This window comes from Capsella rubella, unplaced genomic scaffold, assembly GCF_000375325.1.
Source record: "Capsella rubella cultivar Monte Gargano unplaced genomic scaffold, Caprub1_0 scaffold_2, whole genome shotgun sequence".
Lineage (NCBI taxonomy): Eukaryota > Viridiplantae > Streptophyta > Magnoliopsida > Brassicales > Brassicaceae > Capsella > Capsella rubella.
The window spans coordinates 10,330,346-10,357,332 of record NW_006238922.1 but is presented as its reverse complement, the minus strand read 5'-3'; the positions used below and the strand labels follow the sequence as shown (position 1 = coordinate 10,357,332).

Sequence of the window (26,987 nt, the reverse complement as noted above, 5' to 3'; positions counted from 1 at the left end):
TGGGCCGTTAAAAGACTACAATATATGAGAATGGGTTAAATTATGGTGGGTCGCCCGTTTTAAACGGGTTGGGTAAAACCCGTTTTGATCAACCATAAAATAAAACCTTAGAGAAACCCCCAAGAGACGCTTGTACTGGTTGAGTGGTTTCTCTCGGAATTGTGTAGAAGATGATGAAGCAAGCTCGCACTTTGCTCTCCAGGTTACCCTAGTTCCTCGTTTTCTACTCATGAAATTTTGATTTTGGAACCCATTTCTCTCACATGGCTTATCTGGGGTTGTTTGTTTTTCTCTCAAAGCAGGAGCCTTTGTGACCAAAGTAAGTCACTCTTTGATGGAGCTTCAACGTTGCGTGGTTTTGCGAGCTGGTCAACTGGAAGTGGTTTCTCCGGTAAAGGTAAGAACTTTGGTTTGTTCCATTTGGCTGTAGATTTGTGGTTGCCCTAATTTGCTTGCTTAATTCAGAAGAAGCTGCAAAGCCTAGTGGTCGAGTGTTCGCACCTTATGCTATTTTCAAGGGGAAAGCTGCTCTCTCTGTTGAACCTGTTCTCCCCACTTTCACCGAAATCGATGTATGCCAAAACCAAACCAGTTCTTATTTAGTTTTGTGAGTGTTTCTTAAGGCTTTTAGATTCTCATTACTTACTTACTGTGGGGACAATTTTTAGTCAGGAAATCTTCGGCTAGACCGTCGTGGATCCTTGATGATGACTTTTATGCCTGCTAGTGGTGAGCGTAAGTACGATTGGGAAAAGAAACAGGTTTTGATCTTTTGCTCCCTCTCTCCGTTATCTTCACTAATGTTCTTTCTTGTCTAAAAACTTGATTTTTTTTTGCTACATTGTTGCAGAAATTTGCTCTGTCACCTACGGAGGTTGGATCCTTGATTAGCATGGGATCCAAAGACAGCTCTGAGTTTTTCCATGACCCTTCCATGAAATCAAGGTTTTTTTTATTTTTGGCTTTAATACATGATTTTACTGCTGAATTTTTGCAGACAGTTGCCTTTTTAACGCAGCATTTTCATCTTCTGACATACGCGTCTTTGACTCTTCAGTAATGCTGGTCAAGTCAGGAAGTCATTGTCAATTAAGCCCCACGCAGATGGTAGCGGCTACTTCATCTCATTGGGTAAGGCTTTTATCTATCAATTGAGCAACTAGTGATAAATCATCAGTCTGTATCCTACTGAAATAGCTAGTTATGGGAGCTTTCTGTTTAGTAAATTAAGAAGCTTGCACTTGAATTAGCTTTGTAATAAGGCGATAACAGTTTTTTTTGCACGGAATAGCTTTCTTTATAATAATAGGAATGCTGTATAAACTTAGCTTGTGCGGTTTGATGCAGGCGTTATCAATAGCATCCTCAAAACCAATGACCGTATTGTGGTTCCTGTCACAACAGCTGAATTTACAGTGATGAAAACAGCTTTCAGTGTAAGATAAGAATTTTAATTCTACTTTTCCTCTATTACTATTATATCAGTTCGAGAACCAAAATCATTGACGGGAAGAACAAAGAGCATTGCTATTCTGTCAAGTTTAGCATATGAATCTGGATCAAGTATATATTCTTTAAGGAAAGGATCTTGTGATTGTCTCTTAACAAGATTTTGTACTTTGTGCAGTTTGTCCTTCCACACCTCATGGGTTGGGATCGGTTAACAGATCAAGATGGTACTGGAACGCAGAGGACTACTTCACATGGAAATACTGATCCACAGCAGTTAGAGCAGGAGTGGGATAAATGAACTGATGGCGTAGTAGGAAGTAGGAACGGAGTAAATTGGCAATGCATGTGTTAATTTTTCTGGAATTTGATGCACACGAAACTCGGCATGCTCTGTTTTTGAATCGGACATGTCCTCTCTAAGACTTCTAATCATAGGGCTTCTGCCCTTTTTTCATTAAAAGCATTTTGATATCAGTTTTTTACTGAGACAGATTCAACTATCATAACATCCAAACTTCAAGAACGAGGAGCACAATAAAAAAAAAGAAACTAGCGAAGGAGTGTCATCTGTTGGACATTGACAGGGTATGCGTCGGAAGGAGGGCCATAGAAAGCTCTTCTAGCCAGAATGGAGTTAGCAGTCTGAGTCGGATGGAATGCATCCCAAAAGACGTACTGATTCCTGTTAGGGCAAGGAGTTTGCATTGGTAGACATGTGATCTGCCCTTGGTTCCTCCCAATCCCGCAACAAGCCCTGTCCACTACGCTGAATCCTGTACCATAAAAACCCTGTTTGATCAGAGTAGAAAGCATAGAAGAAACTCCATTTTAACAGCCATATAATCGAAGAGGAGAGGTTTACCGTAAGCAGCTGGGTTGTTTAAGATGTCACCGATTGCGCTATATGTGTTACCATATACATAGATGGCTCCAGGTGATCGCTGGTTCAGCTGGTCAACAAGTGACTTTAGGCCTTGGTTAAATGTGCCTAGAATCTGATTTACACTGTCAACGCATCTCCCAGGTGGTGCAGCGCCGGTGGCTCGTTGGTTTGGTATGCAGCCTAGTGGTGCTACTCCAGGTATAAATATTTTTCTTAGACCTAGGCGGTACAGCGTCTACACAGATTCAAAAGATTATTAGAAAAATTGATTAAAGTATAATACAATATGAAGATTTGACGTAACATACAAGAAGCTGGCGAGCGTATTGACTGAGAAGTAGATTGGCAAAATCAGGCGGTCTGAATCTCAAGCTGGAGGAGTAGAAATTAGGCATAAGGTAGTTGTTGATATAGTCATTGCTTCCAAAAACTAGAACCACAAGCGATCTTGCCAAGTAATCAGTAAAGTTTTGAGGGCTCATCATTGTTCTTATTTGGCTCAGTGTAGTCTCTAGATTTACCATTTGCTGGCTCAGGCTGTATCTTGCCCCCTGCACACCACAATCCATTAACACTATAATCTCTTTTAACTAAAAGAGACGACACAAAACAAAACAAATAAACATAAAAAAGGTACATAGTTGTAGCCTGATTCATCGAGGATGCCAGCAGCTGCTGACGCGTGATTAACTCCTTGGAGGATTCTATAGCCTGCTGTAGTTGGATCCGCAAAGGCAGGAGGCGGTGGAATTCCTAACAACTGAGCTGTTTTTACAGAATTATTGGTGTTTTTAAGTAAGTAAAGAGAGTACCAAAACAGCCTGATGGATCTTGACCAAATAAACTTCCTTCAAGTGTCTGAAATCTTACCTAGCAGATCAATGAAAGTCAAGCCGTTGCTAAACCTGCCAGTAGGACGGAAGTTCAAGTCGATGCCATAAGGGAGGTAGTTGGCTCGAGCTACAGTTTGTAGAAAGTTGTTGTTCCCAGAATCGACCAAGGAGTCTCCAAGTACAAACATAGCCGGAACTCTAGCTTGCCCGGTCACCAACTCAGGCTGATGTGATATAACAGACGCCATCACGGCAAGTATCAACACATATCCTCCAATATGGTCTTTCATCTTCTGTCCGTTTGTGTTTATGGTAATGAGCTTGTGAATATGGGAATACTCTTATATAAAGGCCCTAAGAAAAACATGCTGCATGTGACTCAAAGGAGTTATCTTCCGGAATTTCTGATTCAATTTGTAACGGCTCTCTCTCACACATTTCGGCTGCTTGCATGTCAGCGAGTCAAAAAAGCTTGCATCATGCTTGATTTCATTTAAGAAGAGACTAAAAATTTACGCAAGGAGACATGACCATGACGGAGTTTCTCACTCTCCTCGGATAAAGATCAAGAAAATAGTGAGCACGAGATTATCTGAGAGACCACAAAGGATAGAGTTGCCACGCCAATCATAGTAAATCTCCAAAGGCTGACAAATTTTGGAGATCAAGAGTAAGAAATGTGAGAATAATATTTTACTTGTTGGACATTAGTTTTGTAATGAAATGAGAGATAAACAAATAACTAACATCTATAGGGCTATGTGCTCATATACATTTAATAATAATTATTGTTAACTACATTTATATTTGTTCCTCCTAGGATTGTTCCTTCTTCAGCATCTACTTCTAGTGTATCTAAAACATGCACATGCCACTAGATTATACAAATTTGGCACTTTTTATCAATCACCCTTCTGTGTTTGTTTTCTGAGCTGCTTGTTTTCCTGAGTTGCTGGTGTAGACTCTTCATTTACAAACGGTAAAACGATCACAGGGGCTGCTGGTACCATCTCCCAACGTTCTCGTAAGAAAGCATTAAATTTCCTGACCATTTGTTTACGGAACTCAAGCTCCCGAGTAAATTGATCGTAGAGAACAAAAGCCAGAACGTACTTGAAAGGGACAATGACTAGAACCGTCGCAATGGATAGCAAAGCTAGTGCTACCTCAGTAGTTATCTGAGAAAATATTCAAATCATGTAAACACCACATAAAAATTTAGCTAATCACGACCACTACCAATGCTAAAAAATCAAGATGATTCTTGTACCAATTCCAAAATTACTTAGTAAGAGAGAGAAGAAGGCATGTCAATAAAAACGCTCTAAAACTTGATCCAGTAAATGGAAAATACCTGAGGATGACCAGAGAGTACAATTGTCCGTAGTTTTAGAAGCACTACATTCACCTTTTGGAGGTAGCTCTCCAGATCTTGCATGGCGTCTTTGACAGCAATAATTTTTTGAATAGTATTCGAAGACGGCTGATCTCGAATGGTAATTATTCCAAACAGTCTTCCAAGACGACCTTGTCGTCTGAGCCCCTTCAACGTAAGCATCCCAGTTGCCAAAAATATTAACGACACAGGAAAAACGTACTGCAAAAGGTTCCTGAGGCGCAGAAAAAAGTATCCTCAGTGGTATTAGATCATTACTAAGCAGCAAAAGGATATAACAATATCCAACTTAAAGTAGCAGTGATAATATGACTTCTCGGCATGCAACTACTAGTCTTAAACCTAAGGATCATTCTGAATGCAACGTGCATGAGGTACAAGGTATCACAGTATCACATGTCTAGGTTGAACCAACCTGAAAATTATCGTTGATGCAAATGCTAGAAAAGAGACTGTCATGTAAGGCTCCTCCCAGCGCCTGAGTTTCTCAATCTTTGCGGCAGTTATACTCAATGGTAGAATGAGTTCCTGGCAGAGAAAATAAGAGTAGGAGGACAACATTTTGTCACTACGGTCTCTACTAATATTACTTTTGTAAAACAATTTGCAGGGTAATGAAAAGTTACAACAAACCCGAGTGTATTGCACACAAAAATGTAGAATTAGGAAATCCTCCGAAACAATGTTTGTATATTAAAGGAGAAAAGTGTTACCTTAAAGAGATCAATGTTACTAGGTATTCCTTTGATGGTTGCAGCATCGATAGTGGCTTGAGTTTTTTCTACCACCTTATATTTCTGTCTACATGTTTCTGCTGCTCTCTCAACAAGTGTCAGATCAGCAACTGCAAGGTATTTGCTTAGAACTAAGCCTTGTCTTAGAGAAGAGTTTTTCCAAAAGTTGATGGATGCTGTTGAACCCCAGGATGGAGATCTCATCCACCTTTTCAAGTAGACACTTCCATCTAGATCAGACACGTTATCAAAACTTTCATAGGACTCTCTGGAAGCCCTGGCTATATTACCTTGTCTGTAAGTGTCTGCAACTTTTGTCAATAGTGGTCCACCCCAAAAATTTACAGCTAAAGTTTGACACACGATATCACCATAGGCTACTTGTTGAAGAAAAGAGAACTGAACTAGTTTGATAGGATCATCTGGCAAATTCCGCATATATTGAAGAGCTTGAAGTCTTGCAATACAGTTAGATGCACTTGCAATTGCCTTTTCCTTACCCTTCTTTGCACCAAACACCTGATACAACGATTCATCATCCTCTTCCGGCCCAAATTCTCGTAGAAATGTGTGCAAAGCTATAACTTCACTAATAATTGCATGCCAAACATCTCGTCTAAGTTCACCTCCAAGGTCAACGAACTCCAGAACCCAAGTGGCCAACCTAAATGAACATTTTACAGGTTAGCATATAGGTAAACGACCATCCAGACATATGGTACCATAAGAGAGGCCTCAGAACAACATCAGTTACATGAATATATGAACTCACCCAGAGCCGGACGAAACAGAAACTGCAGAATCAAAGAGAGAAAACCCCAAAGGCCCCACTTTTGCTTTCTCCACGGTTGACTTGTCCCCTGCGAGATCAAGTCTCAAGACCCCTTTGCTTCCCTTTATGTCAACTGGCTGAAAATGAAAACAATTAAAACACCTTGAAACAAAAAGAACATTTCCATGAGAAGGGTTCTCATTTCAACACTAAAAGAACAAGCCAATAAGACATGGGTTCACAAACTTCAAAATTAAACAACAAGTTTTAGCTACAATACATATCTATGCAGTATATGTAAAATTGAAGTGTTCTTCATTTCTTAAAGCAAATAGAAAATAGTGTTCGCTGACTCCCTCCCGAGGGACTTAGAAAATAAAGAACTACAAGTACCTCAAAATAGAGAGCTTTATCAGTTAAAGTAAGTTTTCCAGGCCATGCAACGTTATTCTCCCACTTTAAAACAGGTCCTTTCCTGTTAGCGGCCATGCATAATAGTCTCTCCGATGACAACTGCCGAAGGTCTGTAGTCTGGTGTGACTTCCGTCCTTCGTGTATTCTGTTCTGACAAAGGAAAGATACTCAGCTAGGAAAACAACGTTGGGATCATGTTTATTTATGCAAAAAGTTAAGTTATTAATGCAAATGTCATACTCACTTGACAAGTTCCTGGATGTAAGCTAGCCAGATCTCCAAAGAAATGCCTTTTTGATTAGTGGCAGCACTTAGAGCTTTGAAAAGGTTATGTACAGTAGCCCTATCAGCCAAGCCTGAAATTGCTGGAGCAATACGAACAAATGCCTCTTCCCCAACAAAACGTCCCTTCAACACCAGTAACCTTTCATCAGCAATTCAATAATAGTTTCCCAAAGAGCAGAATTCTCTCTGAATTCACAAACTTTGCTTATTACCACGTCTGTGAAATACCTGAAACGAAGGTCTCTCTGAGACATCATTGCGTGCATTTCTTTCTTTGCAGTATGGATTAGCCCACGCAAGCATTGTGATGAAAATTAGTCTCTGGAATGCAGGTTCCTACAAAGAAAAATGTTTCAACGGTTCAGAAACCAACAAAAGATTTAAGAAACGTCAATGTTGACATTATTGGAACTAAAGAGAAATCATGTAAAGCATCCAGATACCTTGAGAGACGGATGAAATTCCGAACTGTCCCTCGATAAAAACCTGAAACAGCAATATTCCACCAGGTTTCGTGCATCGGTAGATAAAGCTGGAGGAACAAGTGTATCAAATATATCTTGCATTTTCTTCCCAGTTATCCCATTCATCCTGCTTTTAAAAGGGTCAAAGAAAAATGAATACTTTCACAGCAACAACAAGTCAGGATGATTCAATGATTCTGTTTTTGTTTAAAATTGGTTCTCACCTACTAAACTGCTCGATGGAGATAATAGCATCAAAAGAAAGAGATCCTTTTGGTGTATCACTTCGAACTGTTTGTTCAACTGTAAGAAGTTCCTCCAAGTCTTCAACATCTTGCTGATCCTCAAGCTCAACCTTAAGACTCTGACCCTTTTTCTTCAACGGAGAGGTTACATCACTCAATATTTTCTGAGATTTAGACACCCACCTACTAAATCGTTCTTGCACCGCATCTGTCATAGCAGAACACCCAATTTAAAAAACAAAAAAAAAAACATACTTAATAAAATCCAAGCAGCTGTTGCTGAGTTATGTTCCAAAGATTCGTACACAACTTCTAGAAGCCATAAGAGAATCCGGATTCGAAGAAGAAGGTCTTACTTGGGTCGATATCGTTTAATTTCCATTTCTTCTGGGCAACAATTCGTAGTCTTGGCTTTCGATTAGAAGAACAATTTCTCAAGAAAGAGTAACGTCGATGTATACGTACTCCATCCAAACGATAAACTATGGGAAAATCTGGAGTTGCAGAAGAAAGTTTCACTCTTTTCAATCCTCCGACTCTCAGCGCCATTTCTCTGTAGCTGAAAAAAAAAGCTTCGAGAGAGAGAGAGAGAGAGAGAGGCGTACGGTAGAAAAACACCCACTTTTGTTGTGTTTTTTTGTAAGTCTTAAATTATTGCTTTCTTTCTGGTTTCATCTTTTATGTCTTTATTCTCAAATAATATCAAAACCATGTCGACGATTCCTTACCCCAATTTTATGTATTCCATTTAAATTCGTTCTTACATAACCGCCAAAGTGCTTGATCTAATTTAGAATGAGCTTCCCAGTTTCATTGGTAAGGTTATGGAAGACGATTTCATTAAAAATACATTACCTATTATTCTTGTTTAGCTGAAACAGTTCTTGTGGGATCAATAACAACGGCTACGATTGGCTTAAACTTTTCTTCTGTATGTTCATCATTCTCATTTGCCTTAAACTTTTTACACAACAGGGAACAAAAAAATGAAATGACAACTACATAACAACAAACGATGGTTCAAATCCAAAACTAGAGACCAAAAGAAGAGAAACTTCAACATGTAATCATAGGCTCTGTATCAGACGAGTCGTGAGGAGATTTGTTGTTGGACTGAGGCAGTGAGTTGAATAATACATCTTTGATGACCTACAAGTACAACATAGATGGATTCGAGTCTGTGAGCCTCTGATCCACGAGCACTAGAGGGAAATATATAAATAACACAAATACTACGTTTCAGATTATTACTCACCTGCGACATTAGTCCATGGACCTGTTCCACAGTAATCTTTGAGCTATCCCTAGTTATCTTAGTCAGTTGAGACTCATCCTGAAAATAATCCAGAACACACATCAAGCAAGATCTTTAACGCAAGACATAGGTGCGTGAAATTTTGTCATTTTGAATATAATACAACACCCATTAACATTCTCTATTGTTCTATGTTTATCTGTTCAAACTTAGACAATATTTTCTCCTCTCAACTAACCAAATCACCACCATTAACCAGAAAAGTGGAAGAGCTATCATCTTAGTAGCTATATGTAGAAGTTCTATATAGGTAAGAACTGGGGGGTGTGAAAGGCAGAGAAATTAAAATTTGATAAACCACTTTCGCGTACCTCTTTTTTCCTATGAAGGGATGATGGAACAATTCCTCCAAAGCGAGAATGATTCAGATGACTCTCCGCTTGCTCAAGCTTCTCAGCTTCATTGATAAAAACCAGGAAACGGTTAGAACACATGACCTTTTATGTAGACTACGGCTAGAGAGAGAAAGAAAATGATACTTTTCTCCTAGGCCATATCAAAAGGGTTTACCCAAGTCTGATATTTGTCCGGCAACATAGTCTCCATTGCCCAACAGTGGGGAAGAAGAAAGTGTGTTCACCCAGTATTTGTTCCATAGGAGATCCAGAAGGTGAGAATCAAGAGATGACTTGAAATAAGTAATATCCAATGAATAGTACTGCCAGAACCAAAAGTCAAACATAAGAATCGTGTTGGGAGCTTACATTAAGAAAAACCAAGAAAAAGATGATACAAGTATATACCTGTTTGCAGTGAACACCAAAGTCCTCGATCTTATTTAAAGGAATAGTCTGATACTCAGAAACAGGTTCATCTGGAGGCTTATATCCCTCTGAATATGTTCTGAATGCTCCAATCTCAACCTTACCAGCTGAAACAGTCCTTGTTGGATCAATAACCACAGCTAAAAATGGCTCTTGATACTGTTGGTTAAGCCTCTGCGTAGAAACATCAATACCCGAGAGCCAGCATCCATATCCAGGGTGGGAGTGATACCATCCAACAACATTCTCCAACCGCCCAGCCTTGAAAATTATTCAAGCTATAGTTATAATCAATCAAACTGTTCTGACATGTAGAGACTTAACGAAAAATCAAAACTTTGAAGCTTGTTGAAACCAATTGTTACACCAGAAGCATCATCCCATACGAACAGATTAAATTCCCTAGACCATTCATTCAACTACAACAAGCAACCATCTGATTGGTATCAAAGTAGCTAGGAGATGAAGAGCATAGACACACTTACGAGCTTGTTGGTCTGTGAATACTCGACCATGTACTCATACGCATCAGCCTGAGCATTAACCCTTGTCTCAGTACCTTCAACTGGCAAAGCAAAAGCATCCATAACAATGATAGCATCACCATCGGTCTTACCTTGCATAAGACCCATGATTTCAATTTTGCCACCAGAGCGAGCGTGGACCACCATCTTAAGAAGAGCGAGCGCTGAGATCTTAACTCGCTTGAAGTAGTGAGGATCGTTCTCCCATGGTTTCTCTTGCTGGAACCTACTCTGAGCAGTATCGTCGTAGTAGAAGATGTTATCGGAGGTTGAATCAGGTGGGTCTACGGTTAGGATGTTGTTCTCAAGTTCCCATGTCTTCCTTGCGATCGTCGTCGACGAACCCTCCATTTTTTTTTTTTCACTCTCTCAACTGAAGAACGAGCTCACAGAAAATGCCAAAAGGAAGCAATTGCCAAAATCTAGGAAATCTATGGAAGATTCAAGAATTTGAAGAATCAATCGATGGAGTGTGATCGATCCGATTGCAGAGAATTGAAACTTGTGTCAAAGTTTGCTTTGCTCCAAGAACACGTGTTGCTTTTTTTTTATACAGACACTGACACATGTTAGTTTGAATTTCGGTTCGGTTTTCTTGTTGGTTTGAGTTTGGTTCAATTCGATAACAATGACCATAATGGTTTACTACTGTCGTCTCCAAGTGATACTAAAGGTATCTATGTTTAATTGTTTACAAATGAAGATGAGGTTTGTTATTGATGTAAAAACATATTATACTGATATTATTCTCCTCCATATGGTTGACTATCTTCTGTCTAGTCTTACTGAGAGATGTCTGCGAAACTGCAACTACAAAACTAGAAACCTTATCTAGCAATTTCAAAATAGCCATGATTAATGTTTATCTTCTCCTCTTTTGAAACTTTCAGGAACATGCCATTACAGTTCATCTTTAGATTCCAAGTCTTGTTCTGAATCTTCTACTTCATTTGATGGAGGAGGATTTGGTTTGTCTGTAGCAGCAGCTACTGGCGGCTCGTTGAGTTCCATATCTTCACCCAAGATTTTTGCTGTGAATTTCCGTGCCTCGAGATCAAGATCAGGCCATTCAGTTACGATTCTTCTGGCACCCTGCAGAATTAACAAACAATGATTCATAAGAGTTGTAGATATGCAAGCAAACATCATTTTCTTAGGGAAGCTTGTAAAAGTCACCATTTACCTGAAGCTTTGGTTCCTTTGTCATGGGATTATTGCAAAGGTCGATTGTTCTGGCCTTGGATTTTGTGGCGTTTCCACACCAAGATTCACACCACAACCACTCTTGGGGAAGTGAAAATATAGGAACAGTATGCTGAGCATAATTAGGAAGATCCTGAAACAATATAAGATAATACCATGCCATCAAAAGGTTTGAACATAGAACTTGAGAAAATAAATCAAACTAATAGTATAATGTTCTAAAGATTCGGAGCATGGTGTGATGATGAGAGTGAAATGGAAAGGTATTCAAACAAGGTGTGATGATGAGAGTGAAATGGAAAGGTATTCAAACAAAGGAAAACGATAATGAGAGCATCAAAGAAAGGTTACAGCCCTAAGTATAGAGAACCATAGTGTACAACTTGCCTGATCTAGGTTGGACAGACTGTTTGGATCCTTGCTAAGCGTCTCATAGAAGACTCTTAGATTATCTCCTGCCGCTGTCTCTCGGAATGTAACCAAGTCAACAACGTACAGAGCACTGCAGATAGAAACGAGGCACATCAAGAATGGGAAAAACAACAACGTAACGGGTTCACGTGAATTTAGTTTGTTTACCTGATATGGTATGGCCTACCACGTAAATGTTCTTTCCAGAAACCCTGTTGAAAAGCAATTGAGAATGTAAAGAGTAAGGAAACCAAAGTTACTTCTACGGGCAGAAAAAACAGATTAATATTCACCTGTCTCCAAAATCGATATCCATCCATTTCCCTGTTGTTGTCACAAAAAGGAGTATACGCAAGAGGTCTTCCTTTGATATCCATATCATACAGTTCTCCCATGTCAGTCCTTATAATTTGATCTGCGTCTACAAATATAACCTACAGAATACATGTCGAATGCCTTATAGAGGCATCTTCCAAGCATCAAAATCGCAAGCGAGAAATGAAGATATGTTACCTTTTCCAATGAGAGAGGAAATATAACATCAAGGAAAAGAATTTTGTAGGCCCAAATAATTCGTTGCTTTTCTTTCTGTTTATGCAACCAGGAAGGCCATTTGTATGTAATCAGCTCATACTCAAAGTTGTATTCTTGTGCCATATGTGGAATCACATCCTGCAAGAGTAGAATGTGATACAATTAAGTTAGAGTGGTTAAACAACTAGTGATAAATTTGCATGTAGAGATAAGAAGACATAAATAGACACATACAATAATCTTATGCGTATGCAAAGAATAAAGGAACCAACCTTAAATTGAGGAGAAAGATAATTCTTAATAAACCAGAATTTTACAGGACGATTGGTGTTCTTCAGAACACTAAGAATCATGATCTTAAGGAAACGCTCGTATCTGTCATAAGCAGTGCCTCAGCGTCAGAAAGGAAGCGACACCAAAAAAATATATTAAAACTTTTGTTCACATAATATACTTAAAACTCTTCTGCACACTAAAATCCACATATTGACATAGAAATACCATAAATTAATTTCTTTTTATATTCGTGATGCAATTAAATTACATCAGATTATCTAAGTCAATGTATGTGGTCAAGCTGATTAAAAAAAAAAATATCGCTTACAGATGCCCTGAAGCGATGGAGAATATATTTATCGTTTTCCCTTGTCGTCCACCCTTCTCATGCTCCTGTAAATATGATAGATGGAAATAACAAGATTAGTACTGTTGCAAAGATAGCCCACATTTTAGAATAAAAGAGAATTGTGATGCAACAGGTTTATAGCAATTGTAAAAGTTAGTCCATATTACAAAAGCTATTCACCTTTTCGGAAGTTCCCTTCATTGATTGTTGACGACCACCAACGAATCCCGACGCCCATTTCAAGAAATTTGAGTTCCAGCTTCGCCGCTATAACAAAAAGCACTTTTAAGGACTTTTAAGGACTTTTAAGGACCAATAGTTGTTACGTATTATCTTTTATTCGAGGAAGAAGCACTTACTTCGTGTTTTTGCTGCACACCATCATCACCGTCAGAAGGAACTAGCAACTTTTCATGCTCTTTACCCTTTCTCTTAACTACTTCTAGATGAACAACTTTACCACGCAGATCATCAATAGTAATACGTTTCAGCGAGGATCGATCTTGACTTCCGTCACTTCCTTCTTGCAAAACATATAGTTCAGAACTTCTACCCGGAGCAAGTTGCAAATACCAAACCCCTGGGGATACTTTCATCTGCCAATAACCCAAATTGGCCATAACAAGGGTATCAACCAAATGCGGTCTATTTTTGGTTCCCAGAATCAGCTGAAGGCCACGAGGAGCCTCATGATCTTTTTCCGCGCAATGACCTGTGCAAGAGTTATGTTAATAATAATAACATGAAAAAATTTATCGAGCGTTGAATAATAACTTAATAAGTAGAGAAAAGCTAACCTGTAAGAACAAGGGATTCAACCTCAAAAACAGCTTGTAGTGTAGTGGTATCTCCCAGGTTCTCAAGCAAAATATTATCAAGATCATGGCTGGACGAGGACAAATCCAGAAGAAAGAAAAAAAAAAGCAAAAGGTCAGGCATCAGCAAATATAAGTGAACTAAACAAGCAAATGCCTTAACAAATATTTCAAGTAAAAAGAATAGCATAGTCCCATTTTCTTTTCTCATGGAAAGTACCATACATGGCAATTACTGGTTCAACAAGCCATGGCTCTGGAACGTCAAGATTCATGGTAAGTGTCTTAGACAATGGCATATTTGCAAAAAATGCCTTAGGTCCATCTACGTCAAAGTCTGTACTGCTGTAATCGTCCTGGAAAAAATGATACCTAGCAGAATCAATATTTGATCAAAGAATATGGATAAAATACCAGACCATAATATAATTTTATCACGATGTTTTTAAATAACATACCATATTAGGTAAGACATATCTGTAGTAATTCTTCAGAGGAATGTCCACAAGGGAACTCTGCCAATAAGAAATTCTAGATCAGACACACGAACAATATATATCTTCCAATAAGAAATAACTACCCTTTTAACAGAATGCACATGCAAAATGCCCATAACTAACCACACCAGTTAGGCAGCTGTAACATCAAAAACATATTAAGCTCAACAATATTTAGCCATAATTAAGGCCAGAAGTTGAATATCTAGGTGGCTCAGCACATTAAGTTTGATGTTCTCATGATTTCTAAATAATAATGTGAGCAGTATATTTTTTACTCACCATGGGATTCAGAACAATCCTCATGCTCGTCTGAACATGTTTCTGTAGAACTTGAAGAAGTGATGCAAGTTTTTGACCAGTGGGGCTTAAAGGATCGATAACAGCATCAATGTGTATAGTTGCATTTTCATTTCCTAGCAAAACCGCACTACACAACGTATAGACAACTTAGTTGCAGAGTCTTAAATTCCCAAGAAAATTGAAAGGAAACGCTACAACCAACATACATACCTGTATTCCGAACTCAACACCTCAAACCGTGCACTTTCAGAACTACGATCCCGTGTTGCCATTGCAGACGACACAAACATGAAGACATCACTAAAATATTTACTGCAAGTGTGAGAAAAGAAAAATCAATATTCTATCAGCCATTTTTTAAACCATGCAAGGGATTGATCCTAGAAGAACCATTTCTTTTCAGCTATTGTCAAAACATACATGGGATCATCCCTCCTTGAAGAAGAAAATATGAGAGGAAACATCAGATTAGAGAGCGAATAAAGCCGATATAAATAAGCAGCTAATGCCATATCTAGAAGAAAACAAATGTGCAGCTAAAGAAGCTTTGCTCACCAAGAACTAGGACGAAAAGCATAACGGCAAAAAAGTTCAAAGTTAAGATTTGGCAGACAAGGAAAACCAGTTATAGCATGAAACAAGAGACCTTGTCAGCAGATCGGGATCCACATCCTGCCATTCAATGCCTTCAATAATTTCTTGAACAGGCTTTACTCTTTGATTGAACTCCATTGACTCCAGAAGATGTAGATCTTGGCCCAAAAATGTCCTCTCGTCCACAGGAAATATCACCTAGTGAAATATATATTTGAATGTGATAAAGGATCATAAATATATAATTGGAACTAACACAAAGAGTACGTATATAGTATTAAATGATCTATAGAATTCCAAAAATATTAAAAGTTGGTTTACACACCCTTCCATTTGAAATAATTGCATTTGCATCAGATTCAAGTCCAAGTTCCCAAGACAAGAATTTGGCAACCTGCATGACAATTATAAACAAACCATTCATTAAGACCATTGCTTTCTCAGAGAAAACTGAAGATTCTTGTATCGACATTCTTTCGTGCATGATTAGAATTTTTTAAAAGCAGCATACCTTTGCCAAACGTTTCAGTAATTCTTCATTCAACGATTCAGCAGTACAAGATCGGTATGCCTTAGAAGATAGCCCATACTCCTCAGCAAGCTCAAGGACTTTATCAATGAAAATTTGAGAGCTAGCTGAATCCACTGATGTTTTGAACAGATATTCACGCTCGTAAAATGAACACAGTTTATCCAAGAAGTATAGCACCTTTTCCTTATGACTGCAAACAAATAGATAACAAAAATAACAAGAGATGAAGGTAAGGAAATGACACAAACAAAAGTATCATCGAGAACACATTACCTATCGCATGTATGAAAAAAACTCGCGTACCTAAATGATGAAGCAGTTTTTTCGAAAAACTTTATAAACAGAAGGCTATTTGAGTCAGCATTCTGGCTGCTACTAAATAAGACTCCAAGACGAGCACTTTTGGAACCTCCAATCTGAACGAACATGCAAGAAACATCAATACCATGTGTGGATACAACTGAAGGTAGAGGAAAAGGGTGTAAAGAACGAAACAGAAAGCTATTAATACATCAACTAACCAGGTAACGGACTCCTTCATGTAACAATTTTATTCCTTTCTTCGTTGCGACATCAACAGCAAGAAGATGAGTCACGTACTTTACTTCATCTGAAGCTGGAATTGTCATAGAAGAAAATATATATATATCAAATGAGTTTGCCTAAGAAGATAACACATTTGGGTATGGACAGAAGCTGTCGACTATATAAATTTGTGGTTACTTTCAGGAGAATGCAAGTAGTTAAGATCATTCAACATGGATTCCCCTTTCCTGGTAGATGAAGCCAGTGACACAAATCTTGGTTTGTTCTTTCCTCCACTAATAATCTACAAACAATGCAATTATGAGAGGCAGACATTTCTTGGAATTAGTAATTAACAAACATGTAAGCAAATTACAAGATTTGCTGCCAATGAAATTCCCAACCTGTGGATTGTAACGGCTAAGTCCACTTTCTGAAAGCAATTTGTCCAAAACATTAGTACGGGATTCTATCTGGCCGTAATAAACTTGTTCTTGTATCTTGGGAAGCTCATCATTCATGGCATTTAAAAGAGTTTCTTCCTGAAGAGACAAGGGCTAGCTTCATTAACCGATATTTGAAGCCGTAGAATATTAAAAGCTATTACTATGCAGACGTGAAAGTTGATGCAGTTTAATAAGTAATAAAATGGTTTGCATGTACAGTTATAATACTGAATTAGACATATGCTTGCAATAAGCTACCAAGTTCGGAGAACCTGAACATATTAAAAAAGAAGCACAAATGTACCTCAATAGAGTCAAAGACAAGGCCATTCATCAAAAAGGAACACTTCAATTTCGCCAGACCCAGCTTAAATACAAACATGGAGCTTGCTTCAGATGCTTCCTTCAAAGTGTGCTCTTGTTGCAGTTTCAGCAATATATCCTGAGGAGGTGATTTAACCTTTGGTCTAGAATATAAAAGACCCAACTTTAGCAGCGTTAAGAAATACAATCCAAATTTTCTATGGAAATAGAAATATATGATACATCTGTGGTCAAAGAAATGATTTTAAATATCCATGGTACTTACAAAATTGTCTCAACAAAGGCTCCATCGACATAATCCTGTTCAATAATGTCCTCCTCTGAAGAATCAGCAGATTCAGTCCTTAGTCTGTTTACCTGTTAACCAACCTGAAGATGTTAGCAACTACTGTTTTTGGATGAATTTACACTAGAATATGACAAATAAGTGTTCCAAGACTTCTAACTGTAAGTTTAGTGTTAAATTTTAGTCTCTATTACATTGCCCAAGAACTGAAAAGCTGTCTGAATCCCATGGTGCTCCTCGATGTACAGAAAAAGACGTATAACCTGCAAAGAGAGTTTTTCATCAGAATAAAATCTATTCTTAGTTTTATCCCTCAGCAAAAAATAAATAAGAACATAATTTGTCTTCTTTAACTTGGGATAAGGATAAACAATAAATTCTTAACCACACAGAAAAGGTTTTTTAATGCAGGCAAAAATGTTCAAAATTGGGAAAATGATAAACAGGAAATTTTATATTCTAAACAGTGAATACCATAGTGGATATGTCCTCTTTAACTTGTGAATTAGAAGATGGGATTTGACCACCATTCTCCTCGATTGTCTTGATTAATTGAGTGGAATATAATATCACCCCAAATCTCACAGGGAGTTGATTTTCATATAAAGATCTGAGAGTGCCAATGGACTGTAAAGATCCAACAATAGTCAGCTCAAAAGCTCTGTGCTAATGAAAAAGGGATGAAGGGGCAGCAATGCTGGGAAAAGGAAGATATAAGACTTACCTCAAGACCGCAGGCAGTGGCTGGATCAATGACATAAACTGCATGGAATAGGTTCTTTCTGATGTAACGTAGTTGCCCAGGGAAAGCAGGCATCAAAATCTTATTATAAGGTGAGAGAAACACAGACCATTAGAAAAATTATTTTCCAAATGGCACCTTACTTACAATAAATCACATGTATCCTCACTTATCGTGAAGATGCAGCTGCGCTACTTACCTCATTAATATTACTCCGCCAACGCTTGTACATATCATCCTCTTCAAGATTGTTGAGATAGTTAACATGCACGGAACGGAAATCAACCCGATATGAATCCGGCTCAGGGAGAGGGGTAGTTAGTAGAAGTTTCCGTATGGCTCCATCAGGTATCTGATAGTTGCTTAAACATGTTAGCATATCCTTATTCTTAAGACTAATCATAGTTTAACATCTTATATAAACTACAACTATACTTTTTATTTCACAAGAAGTGGGATGTATGTCCAAGATATCCAGCAAACCAGAAAAAGAAACACTAAACTATAAAAATTCTGAGCATTATTACAAGAGTACCTTTAGCTTTGAAAAATGGTTGGCCAGGGACAATTCCTGATGAGCTAAATCCATCAACCTACAAAAAGAAGGATCAGATGATCATGGAAAACAGACTATAACCAACAATTTAGGCATGCTAGCTTTTGAAAGGAGCAAAGCGGAAATCCAAAGTTTTAATTGATACAATTGAAACTGATATCAAATGTAAGTGAATAGAGAGACGGGAAACTACGTCTGGCCGTACTCAAACCAAAATGGGCTTGGAGAAGAGTAGCGAGGAAAAAACATAAGATTTTCAGCTTCCCAAACCATAAGAAAAAAATCCCCATGACAAGAAAATGATCAAGGATTTCACTAAGATATGCCTAGACCAATGAAGTAACACAATGTGCAAAAAGGTATTACATGTATAGATCCATATCTTCGATGTTCAACAGGGCACCATTCAGAGCCAACAAAGCCTTGCCAGGGGGAACCATCCTCTGGTTTGAAAGTATCTCATCTTTGATCGATTCATTCAGCTGCATGATTAACCAGAGATATCTAAAATAAAAGAAACCAAGAAGAAAAATTCAACCAACAATGTAAACACAGCATCAAAAAACAGTGACATACCTTCATGCGAGATAATGAAGAAACTACACTAGGGAAGTTTTGATTAATTTCCTGCATAGACTGCAGGGGATCAGAGGCATGGACTATTCTTTGCGCTGTTTGGTGTCCTAAATCTGTTGAACAAAGGTAAATTAGAAAACACTTTACTAATTTCCATTATAACCAACCCAAACATCCAGGATTGAGAACTACCCTTGAGCTCCCAAACATCAAGCGTGTCTGATACTGTTGATGATAGGAGATAATCCCTGAAAGCCATGACTTCTGATCTTAGCTCAGGTTTCCTGTCCTGCAAAAAAAAGAGCACTGGCCTCAATAGTTACCCTATAGAAAATAAACAAACTGCTACAAAAAAAACTTTTTTTCACCATTCCTCTCGTATCTTTATCCATCTCACATCAACAAACACATACTTCGCGAGCATTGGTGTAAAATATATGAAGTGACATTTTGAAAGAAATGGTACTCTATGTTATACATAATTCTGGTTATTTTTCAAATTAAGCATACCAGGATTTTTGAGAATATAAAGCCCCTAACATCTTGACTAAGATCTTCAGTCCTTGGATCTTCAAGAGTGATACCTGAAACTCATAGCAGAAACACTTAAAGGATAGAAAATTCACAGAAAATAGAAAGACGATAAGAAATAAATACCAAATATAGATAGGCTTTTATTTTCACAATTCGGGTGGCGAAATGAACAACACAGTATTTAACACTAACCTTTCTTTATAGCACTATCATCCATTGCCTTGTACTCCATGTTCTTTAAAGCAAGCTCCACACCATAGCCAGCTAAGCTAACATTATCCCTTGCCCCAATGGCACCGCAGGGTCTGGTTTTGCCTTCACAACCCAAAGGTAATACTGGTCTAACAACATAAGTAACTTTTCCCTGTCGGAAAACCAAGGCTTTATTAGCATGCACACAACAAAAGCAGAAAGACACTAAAAAATGGAATCCCTGGACAGTAGTGCCTGATGTTGTTTTATCAAGACAGTAATAAAAAATACAAATCAAAAACAACTGAACCCATACGACAGAACTTCTCGAACTCATGCCACAAGCTCAAGGTAAAGCCTATACTACCCAAATAATAAAAATACGTTTTTCCAACAATCAAGGAGAAGGAGAGACCTCTCTGGCTGCTTTAGCAAGCGAGAGGTGAAATTTCCTAAAGCAATCAGTCCCAACTGCCCCATAGAGAACGGCAACTGGGCTTCCAGCTCTCGAATCAAAATGAACGTGATCAAAGTCGAAGAGCTCAGGCCCCTGAACTGCGTCTCCAGCACTAGCACCCAACAAAATGCAGCTTAGAAAGAACAAGTTGTGATCTTAACCAAAACGAAAAAGAAGAAGAAGAGAGAGTGTCAGCGCATACGCAGGAGAAGAGGCGAGCCATGATTGGAGATCTGCAACATCATAAAAGAGGGAGGAGCCAGTATCGACCCAACAGCAATCAGTCGCAGAGGGATCATCGCCGTGAGGGAAAGAAGAGAGAGACTCATCAGCCAACTGGCGGTAAAGCACAAGCCTGGGCGAGGCAGATCTCAAAGTAAGTGAGAAATGGAAGAGAGAAGCCACTGGTTGAGCTAATAAAGTCGAAGCTTGTTTAGATATCTTAAGAAGACAATCTCTAGCTGATTTGCAATCGGAATCACCAGTATCATCTCCATCGGAACCAAGCCACGCATCAGTGAACTCCCAAAACAACTGCTTCGATTCTTTGGAAATCAACTCTCTATATACCAACAACAACAGCAAAAACACTCAGACTTCACTGTCGATTACGCAAGAGCAGTAACAAAATTAAGAAATGTTAACAATGCATTACCCAGCCTCGAGAAGAAGAGGAGTACCCTGCCACTTCGCCTTGACAGCCACCTGAACATTCTTAGGTCTCCGATTCTGAGCGTTGACGCCGACGACGACGAAGAAGAGAAGAATGAGATAGAGCCAAGATCTCAGATTGGTCCCCATCTTTTCCGCGACGGAGAAGAGAAGAAACCAGAAACGAGCCGGGAAATATTCTTACTTACTCAAAAAAGGATACTCTCGTAAATAACCAACAACAGCCACGACATCGAGTCTGACGTGGTGATCACTGACTGGTTAACAAAGTTTAGGGTTTTTCGAGTTTTTGGGGGCTTCGGTGTTGGTCACCGTCGAGATCATGCGAAGGGATGCTCCTCAGGCGGAGGATACTATCGCTCTCTGCGTCGTCGTTCAGAAACTGCAATTCCGGTAATAAAGGCGACGCTGTCTCTTCACCGTTTCCGTTCACCAACTTCTCTAAAGCTTCTTCTTCAATCGCTCCCGGAGATTTCGTCGTCCGCGAATGGAAAGACTGGTTTAAGCACCGAGATGTGAAGCAGAGCCACCAGTTAATCGATCGAGTTTTTGATATCCTTCGAGCTCCTTGTGCCGATGGAGATGATCGAGGTTTTTATCTCCAACTCTCCAATCTCCGACTCCGTCTCACTGAGAAATTCGTCCTCGACGTGCTTTCACACACTCGTAACGATATCCTCTCTTGTCTCAAATTCTTCGATTGGGCAGCTCGTCAGCCTGGATTTCATCACACGCGTGCTACTTTTCATGCCATCTTCAAGATCCTTCGTGGTGCTAAGCTTGTGACTCTTATGATTGACTTCTTGGATCGAAGTGTTGGTTTTGACGGTTATCGCCGTTCACTCCGTCTCTGTGATGCTCTCGTTGTGGGATATGCTGTAGCTGGTCGTACTGATATTGCTCTTCATCACTTTGGTAACATGAGATTTCGAGGTTTGGATTTGGATTCTTTTGGGTATCATGTGCTTCTCAATGCACTTGTTGAGGAGAAGTGTTTTGATACGGTTGATGTCATCTTCGACGAGATCTCCGTGCGTGGCTTTGTATGTGCTGTCACACATTCCATTTTGGTGAAGAAGTTGTGCAAGCAAGGGAAACTTGATGATGCTGAAGCTTATATCCGCACTCTGCTCCCCAGTGATCCTGCTGGATGCGGTTCTGGTTTAGGCATTTTGGTCGATGCTCTATGTTCCAAACGAAAATTTCAGGAAGCTACTAAGCTGTTAGACGATATTAAAGTGGTGGGAACAGTGAATTTGGACCGTGCTTATGACATTTGGATTAGGGCTCTTATTAAAGCTGGATTCTTGAATAACACTGCGGATTTCTTGCAGAAAATTAGTCCGTTAGAAGGTTGTGAACTCGAAGTTTTCAGGTATAACTCTTTGGTCTTTCAACTTTTGAAAGAGAACGATCTTAATGGTGTGTATGATATCCTGACGGAGATGATGGTACGTGGAGTTTCACCTAATAAGAAAACAATGAATGCAGCTTTATGCTTCTTTTGCAAAGCCGGATTTGTAGATGAAGCCCTCGACTTATATCGGTCGAGGTCAGAAATTGGATTTGCTCCTACTGCCACATCTTACAACTATCTGATTCATTCCCTTTGCGCCAATGAAAGTGTTGAACAAGCGTATGATGTCTTGAAAGGGGCGATGGACCGAGGGCATTTTCTTGGTGCAAAGACTTTTAGTACACTTACCAATGCCTTGTGCTGGAAGGGGAAGCCTGACATGGCAAAGGAGCTGATTATTGCTGCCACAGAGCAAGACTTATTGCCTAAGCGTATAGCTGGTTGTAATATTATATCAGCTCTTTGCGATGCTGGGAAAGTGGAGGATGCTCTAATGATCAATGAGCTATTCAATAAAGGTGGTGTAGACACCTCCTTCAAAATGTTCATCAGCTTGATATACGGCTCAATCACACTAATGAGGGGAGACATAGCTGCTAAACTTATCATCAGGATGCAGGAAAAGGGCTACACCCCGACCCGTAGTCTCTTTCGAAATGTTATTCGATGTGTTTGTGAGATGGAAAGTGGTGAAAAAAACTTCTTCACTACGTTGCTAAAGTTTCAGTTGTCTCTTTGGGAACATAAAGTTCAGGCCTACAACTTATTCATCGAAGGAGCTGGGTTTGCAGGAAAACCAAAACTTGCAAGACTAGTGTATGATATGATGGATAGAGATGGGATCATACCCACACTAGATTCAAACATTCTCATGCTTCAGAGTTATCTCAAAAATGAGAAAATGGCCGATGCTCTTCACTTTTTCCATGACCTGCGTGAAAAGGGTGAAGTAACAAAAAGACTATATAATGTTATGGTAGTTGGCCTCTCTAAAGCAAATAGATTGGATGATGCTATGCATTTCTTGGAAGAAATGAAGGGTGAAGGACTACGGCCTAGTATCGAATGTTATGAAGTAAACATACAAAATTTGTGCAACGAAGAAAAGTATGAGGAGGCAGTTGGATTAGTCAACGAATTCAGGAAAAGCGGGCGCCGCATCACAGCTTTCATCGGTAATGTCCTTTTGCATAACGCAATGAAGAGCAAAGGGGTGTATGAAGCATGGACACGAATGAGAGATGTAGAAGAAAAAATCCCTGAGATGAAGTCCCTTGGTGAGTTGATAGGATTATTTTCGGGACGAATCGATATGGAAGTAGAACTGAAGCGGTTAGATGAAGTAATAGAGAAATGCTATCGTCTTGATATGTACACGTACAATATGCTGTTGAGAATGATAGTAATGAACCAGGCAGAAGATGCATATGAGATGGTTGAAAGATTATGTCGGAGAGGGTATGAGCCTAATGAGTGGACTGACAGGATCCTTGGACGTGCTGACCGCATACTAGAGGGACGGAATTTGCGGTCAAGCTTAGGGGGGAACGGTTGGAGTAGCAGACAGATGCAACGTGAATGATGAAAAGTACGTCACTAAGAGGTCAGAATTGTTGAATAGAGAATAAGGGAAGAATCTCTCAATTGATTTGGATTCAATATCTGTTTTGGGATTTGGATCATCGACAACAGTCAACAGGTGAATGAGAAAGCTATAACTTGCAGAAGCTTTCTTGTCTCTGTTTTTTGCAAATGTGTCATGAAAGGCAGTTACAGAATTGGTTAGTATCAGCTTTAGATCTACATTATGTACACAATTGGTTGTAGTCTTTCCTAGTAGAGAAACACACAACTGAGAGAGAGATTTCAACAGTTTTGTCAAATTCTTCATTTGTTGCTAAAAGAAACTTTATGGTGCTCGCGGCTCGCCCACCTTGGTTTCCAATTATTTGTGTTTGTATTACATTTTTTTACTAATGAAAATATTTTTTCATTGAAAAAAGAAAAACAATACTTTTGTATTCATCTAATCATGTTTATAATTTTCATAGAAAAGCTCTCTTTTCTGGCGAAACATATTTTAGCAACAATGAAAAACAAAACAAACAGGATTAAAAACACCAAGTGTGTTACGAGGATACAATTATCTGTTTATAAAAAAGTACTTATAGAAGAGAGAGGAGAATAGTGATTACATATAATCACAAAATAGAAAAATACACATTAAAGAAATGCGTGTACTGTGTACTACAGTTTAGCGCCATTTGTACTGCATAATACAGAGAGTAAAGACCAAACCAGAGAGATTTACATTAGAAAGAAAAAAACATGTGAAATATTTTCTATGACAACCTCTGCATTATTACAAAGAAGCACAACAATGGAGAAGATGATTCAGGTACGAAGCTCACAAGTTATCTTCTTTTCAAACAAAAAAGAAACAAAGACAAAACAAAGCAAAGTTATATATCTTCTTATGATCTCTCTCTCTCTCTCGCTTGCTCTGAGTTTATCATTTCTTAATCTGTCTGTACTGCAGATACAATACGACCATTTCTCTTCTATTAACTTGTGGTGACCTGTGATGCCCTGAACTACCTCATTTCATTTTTCTAATCTTGAATCATTTTATTATTATATAAAATAAAAGGTTTGTGTAGCTTCATTGCATTGTTATTTATCACTGCCTCTGGCGTTGACTTTGGGCTCCTTACCCTACATATATATATACACACCTACATACATACATATCATTGTCATGATCATCTTGTTCACTTAATTAGGGTTTACAGATTCATTTGTGAGTTCTGAGTTTAAGGAGGACCATCGGTGTAAGCAAAGAGCGAAGCTATCTATAGTATTGTTGTGGTATATAATATGTCTTCTCATCCGAATCATCAGACTTCAATATCCAGTTTACTACATGATCGCTTGCATATCCCTGCAGAAACAATCATTGAGAAGGATTCCGCAGAGAAGGACACTTGTCAATCGCAAAGGAAAAGGAAGGAACCAGTTTTGCATGAGGTTGATGGCTCAAGTGGTGCAGCAAAGAAACAAGACCATAACGCCAAGGAACGTCTTAGGAGGATGAGACTTCATGCCTCTTACCTCACTCTCGGCACTCTTCTTCCTGATCATTCTTCTTCTTCTTCCAAGGTTACTTTCTTGGTATTATATTTACAACTTAGGTATCTTTCTCTTGTGAAAGTTGTTGAGCTATAACTTTTCTTTGTGATTTGACAGAAGAAATGGTCTGCACCGTCTATAATCGATAATGTAATCTCTTACATTCCTAAGCTGCAAAATGAAGTTGGAGAGCTGACTCTAAGAAAGCAGAAGCTTGTGGAGTTAGAGAGACGTGGTCCTTCGATTCGAGCAATCTCGGTTCTTGAGTTGGGGGAATCGGGTTATGAGGCTGTTGTACAGATATGCTTGAAGAAGGAAAACGAAGACGAGTTCTCGAACCTCCTTCATGTAATGGAGGTGCAAGGTTTGAGTATTTTAAGTGCTTCTACTTCTCAAGTTTGCCGGGAGCAAAGGGTGGTTTGCTACAACTTTCATGTCAAGGTGTGTCTCCTCTTTGTCTTCGATCGACACTAATTTCTCTTTGATATTATGTTTTTATAGAATCATAGAAACTGTGCTAGTTAGCAGAGTCATAAATCTTGGGTATATATAATATAGGTTTCGACATGAATATGAACATTGATGTAACTTTCTTTCTCCAAACAATACATGGCTAGGGTCCATCTTGGGAGGATTATGTTAAGATTTCATAAAGTTGGAAAAAGGAATTAATGTGTATATAGGACTAATTATGTATTATCAACGGCCGATCTTCTAGATATAGGGAGCAAAGACCACTAAGCTTAATTCATAAACAGTTTTTACACTAGCGAGTCATTTAATTTTAAGCAATTAGATAGTATGTATTTGCATGCATCTTCTTGTAATGAGAGAACTAATAATTACAAAATGTATATATGGGAGAGTGTAGATGGAAGAGAAGCCATGTGAAGGTGATGACTACATCACATTGTTAAAGAACAACATCATATCTTCGCTTCGTGGCAACACAAAATGCAAATGATATATATACATAATGAGGTAATAGAATCAATGGGAATATCTTTGATGATGCCATATCACAATAGTCATTCCTCTTCTTGCTTAGATCATGTGTTTGTTTTGGTGTTTGAAATCAAAACTAACTTTTATCATACTCTCAGTTCTATATAGATTTAGAAGTTATTTTTTTATCTCCCTATGCTAGAAAAAGAACCGTTTAGTATGCCTCAAGATCAGAGTTCGAATCTCAGGTTTAATTAAGAAGTGTGACTAATTTTTACTTGTTCTGGTCTCGGACGTCCAAGAAAATTATGGACCAAATGTCGTCGTAACTTGTTGTTTCATGCATGTTCTGTAATGGTTATGTTTTGGTTGAGCAACGTTGGTTTTAGGCGGCTTCAAGGTTCAAGCAAAGCTGAACTCGAGTACAGTCCAACAGAGAGAGAGTGTTCTCTACGATACAAAAACTACCTTATAGTTTTCTTTTTAGTCAGATTTAAGCATTGTTCTCATAACGGAAAAAAATCTGAGATCCTTACATCAACACACAATTCTCATAACTAAATCGTGTACGGTGTATGTAAAATATGTTCGGACAATATGAACATTATTAACTTGTAGTCTTGTACAATGTGTTTATGCAAACCCACGAAA

The 26,987-nt window shown here is 38.6% G+C and overlaps 7 protein-coding genes across 11 annotated transcripts; 3 read left to right on the top strand and 4 right to left on the bottom strand.

Moving 5' to 3' along the window:
* Window positions 1-92: 92 nt before the first annotated feature.
* On the top strand, window positions 93-1,989 carry LOC17894160 (single-stranded DNA-binding protein WHY2, mitochondrial). Of its 2 annotated transcripts, none has more exons than XM_006302696.2 (8): window positions 93-202; window positions 303-397; window positions 469-572; window positions 669-761; window positions 851-945; window positions 1,058-1,131; window positions 1,348-1,436; window positions 1,628-1,989. In XM_006302696.2, the coding sequence occupies exons 1-8, from the start codon at window positions 171-173 to the stop codon at window positions 1,748-1,750; spliced, it is 705 nt and encodes a 234-aa protein (XP_006302758.1). In that variant the 5' UTR covers window positions 93-170; the 3' UTR covers window positions 1,751-1,989. The 2 variants fall into 2 exon arrangements, with proteins under 2 accessions (XP_006302758.1, XP_006302759.1); XM_006302697.2 differs by having other exon boundaries at window positions 466-572.
* LOC17896325 (GDSL esterase/lipase At1g71250) lies at window positions 1,872-3,702 on the bottom strand. Its single transcript, XM_006300370.2, has 6 exons — window positions 3,685-3,702; window positions 3,206-3,506; window positions 2,973-3,100; window positions 2,644-2,886; window positions 2,315-2,570; window positions 1,872-2,225 (listed from the first exon to the last, which is right to left on the bottom strand). Exons 1-6 carry the CDS (start codon window positions 3,700-3,702, stop codon window positions 2,002-2,004), a joined length of 1,170 nt encoding a protein of 389 aa, XP_006300432.2. The 3' UTR covers window positions 1,872-2,001.
* A 137-nt stretch (window positions 3,703-3,839) lies between these two features.
* LOC17894482 lies at window positions 3,840-8,102 on the bottom strand. Of its 2 annotated transcripts, none has more exons than XM_006301209.2 (11): window positions 7,835-8,102; window positions 7,458-7,686; window positions 7,213-7,363; window positions 6,998-7,105; window positions 6,729-6,892; window positions 6,464-6,629; window positions 6,071-6,207; window positions 5,278-5,962; window positions 4,980-5,092; window positions 4,523-4,778; window positions 3,840-4,346 (listed from the first exon to the last, which is right to left on the bottom strand). In XM_006301209.2, exons 1-11 carry the CDS (start codon window positions 8,025-8,027, stop codon window positions 4,071-4,073), a joined length of 2,478 nt encoding a protein of 825 aa, XP_006301271.1. In that variant the 5' UTR covers window positions 8,028-8,102; the 3' UTR covers window positions 3,840-4,070. The 2 variants fall into 2 exon arrangements, with proteins under 2 accessions (XP_006301271.1, XP_023643715.1); XM_023787947.1 differs by having other exon boundaries at window positions 7,213-7,360.
* Window positions 8,103-8,365: 263 nt separating this feature from the next.
* LOC17894456 (COP9 signalosome complex subunit 5b) lies at window positions 8,366-10,570 on the bottom strand. Its single transcript, XM_006302392.2, has 6 exons — window positions 10,043-10,570; window positions 9,537-9,818; window positions 9,304-9,451; window positions 9,105-9,190; window positions 8,734-8,811; window positions 8,366-8,627 (listed from the first exon to the last, which is right to left on the bottom strand). Exons 1-6 carry the CDS (start codon window positions 10,430-10,432, stop codon window positions 8,535-8,537), a joined length of 1,077 nt encoding a protein of 358 aa, XP_006302454.1. The 5' UTR covers window positions 10,433-10,570; the 3' UTR covers window positions 8,366-8,534.
* Window positions 10,571-10,737: 167 nt separating this feature from the next.
* Window positions 10,738-21,136, bottom strand: LOC17896237 (UDP-glucose:glycoprotein glucosyltransferase). Its single transcript, XM_023788079.1, has 37 exons — window positions 20,889-21,136; window positions 20,436-20,795; window positions 20,192-20,345; window positions 19,777-19,948; window positions 19,561-19,634; window positions 19,243-19,339; window positions 19,051-19,163; window positions 18,841-18,956; window positions 18,454-18,511; window positions 18,118-18,270; window positions 17,901-17,999; window positions 17,651-17,803; window positions 17,371-17,439; window positions 17,156-17,247; window positions 16,871-17,033; window positions 16,525-16,662; window positions 16,319-16,424; window positions 16,117-16,211; window positions 15,899-16,011; window positions 15,575-15,785; window positions 15,389-15,457; window positions 15,116-15,261; window positions 14,680-14,781; window positions 14,449-14,596; window positions 14,128-14,184; window positions 13,895-14,025; window positions 13,652-13,740; window positions 13,214-13,566; window positions 13,035-13,121; window positions 12,834-12,898; window positions 12,502-12,604; window positions 12,209-12,367; window positions 11,989-12,129; window positions 11,864-11,907; window positions 11,672-11,786; window positions 11,265-11,417; window positions 10,738-11,173 (listed from the first exon to the last, which is right to left on the bottom strand). The coding sequence occupies exons 1-37, from the start codon at window positions 21,032-21,034 to the stop codon at window positions 10,982-10,984; spliced, it is 4,836 nt and encodes a 1,611-aa protein (XP_023643847.1). The 5' UTR covers window positions 21,035-21,136; the 3' UTR covers window positions 10,738-10,981.
* Window positions 21,137-21,207: 71 nt separating this feature from the next.
* Window positions 21,208-24,145, top strand: LOC17895705 (pentatricopeptide repeat-containing protein At1g71210, mitochondrial). Its single transcript, XM_006301777.2, has one exon. The coding sequence runs from the start codon at window positions 21,238-21,240 to the stop codon at window positions 23,842-23,844; it is 2,607 nt and encodes an 868-aa protein (XP_006301839.1). The 5' UTR covers window positions 21,208-21,237; the 3' UTR covers window positions 23,845-24,145.
* A 364-nt stretch (window positions 24,146-24,509) lies between these two features.
* Window positions 24,510-26,953, top strand: LOC17894991 (transcription factor bHLH160). Of its 3 annotated transcripts, XM_023788081.1 has the most exons (5): window positions 24,510-24,660; window positions 24,802-25,130; window positions 25,210-25,421; window positions 25,509-25,832; window positions 26,263-26,953. In XM_023788081.1, the coding sequence occupies exons 3-5, from the start codon at window positions 25,353-25,355 to the stop codon at window positions 26,353-26,355; spliced, it is 486 nt and encodes a 161-aa protein (XP_023643849.1). In that variant the 5' UTR covers window positions 24,510-24,660; window positions 24,802-25,130; window positions 25,210-25,352; the 3' UTR covers window positions 26,356-26,953. The 3 variants fall into 3 exon arrangements, with proteins under 3 accessions (XP_023643849.1, XP_023643850.1, XP_006300960.1); XM_023788082.1 differs by lacking the exon at window positions 24,802-25,130 and having other exon boundaries at window positions 24,606-24,660; XM_006300898.2 differs by lacking the exons at window positions 24,510-24,660; window positions 24,802-25,130 and having other exon boundaries at window positions 25,140-25,421.
* The last annotated feature ends 34 nt before the right edge of the window (window positions 26,954-26,987 follow it).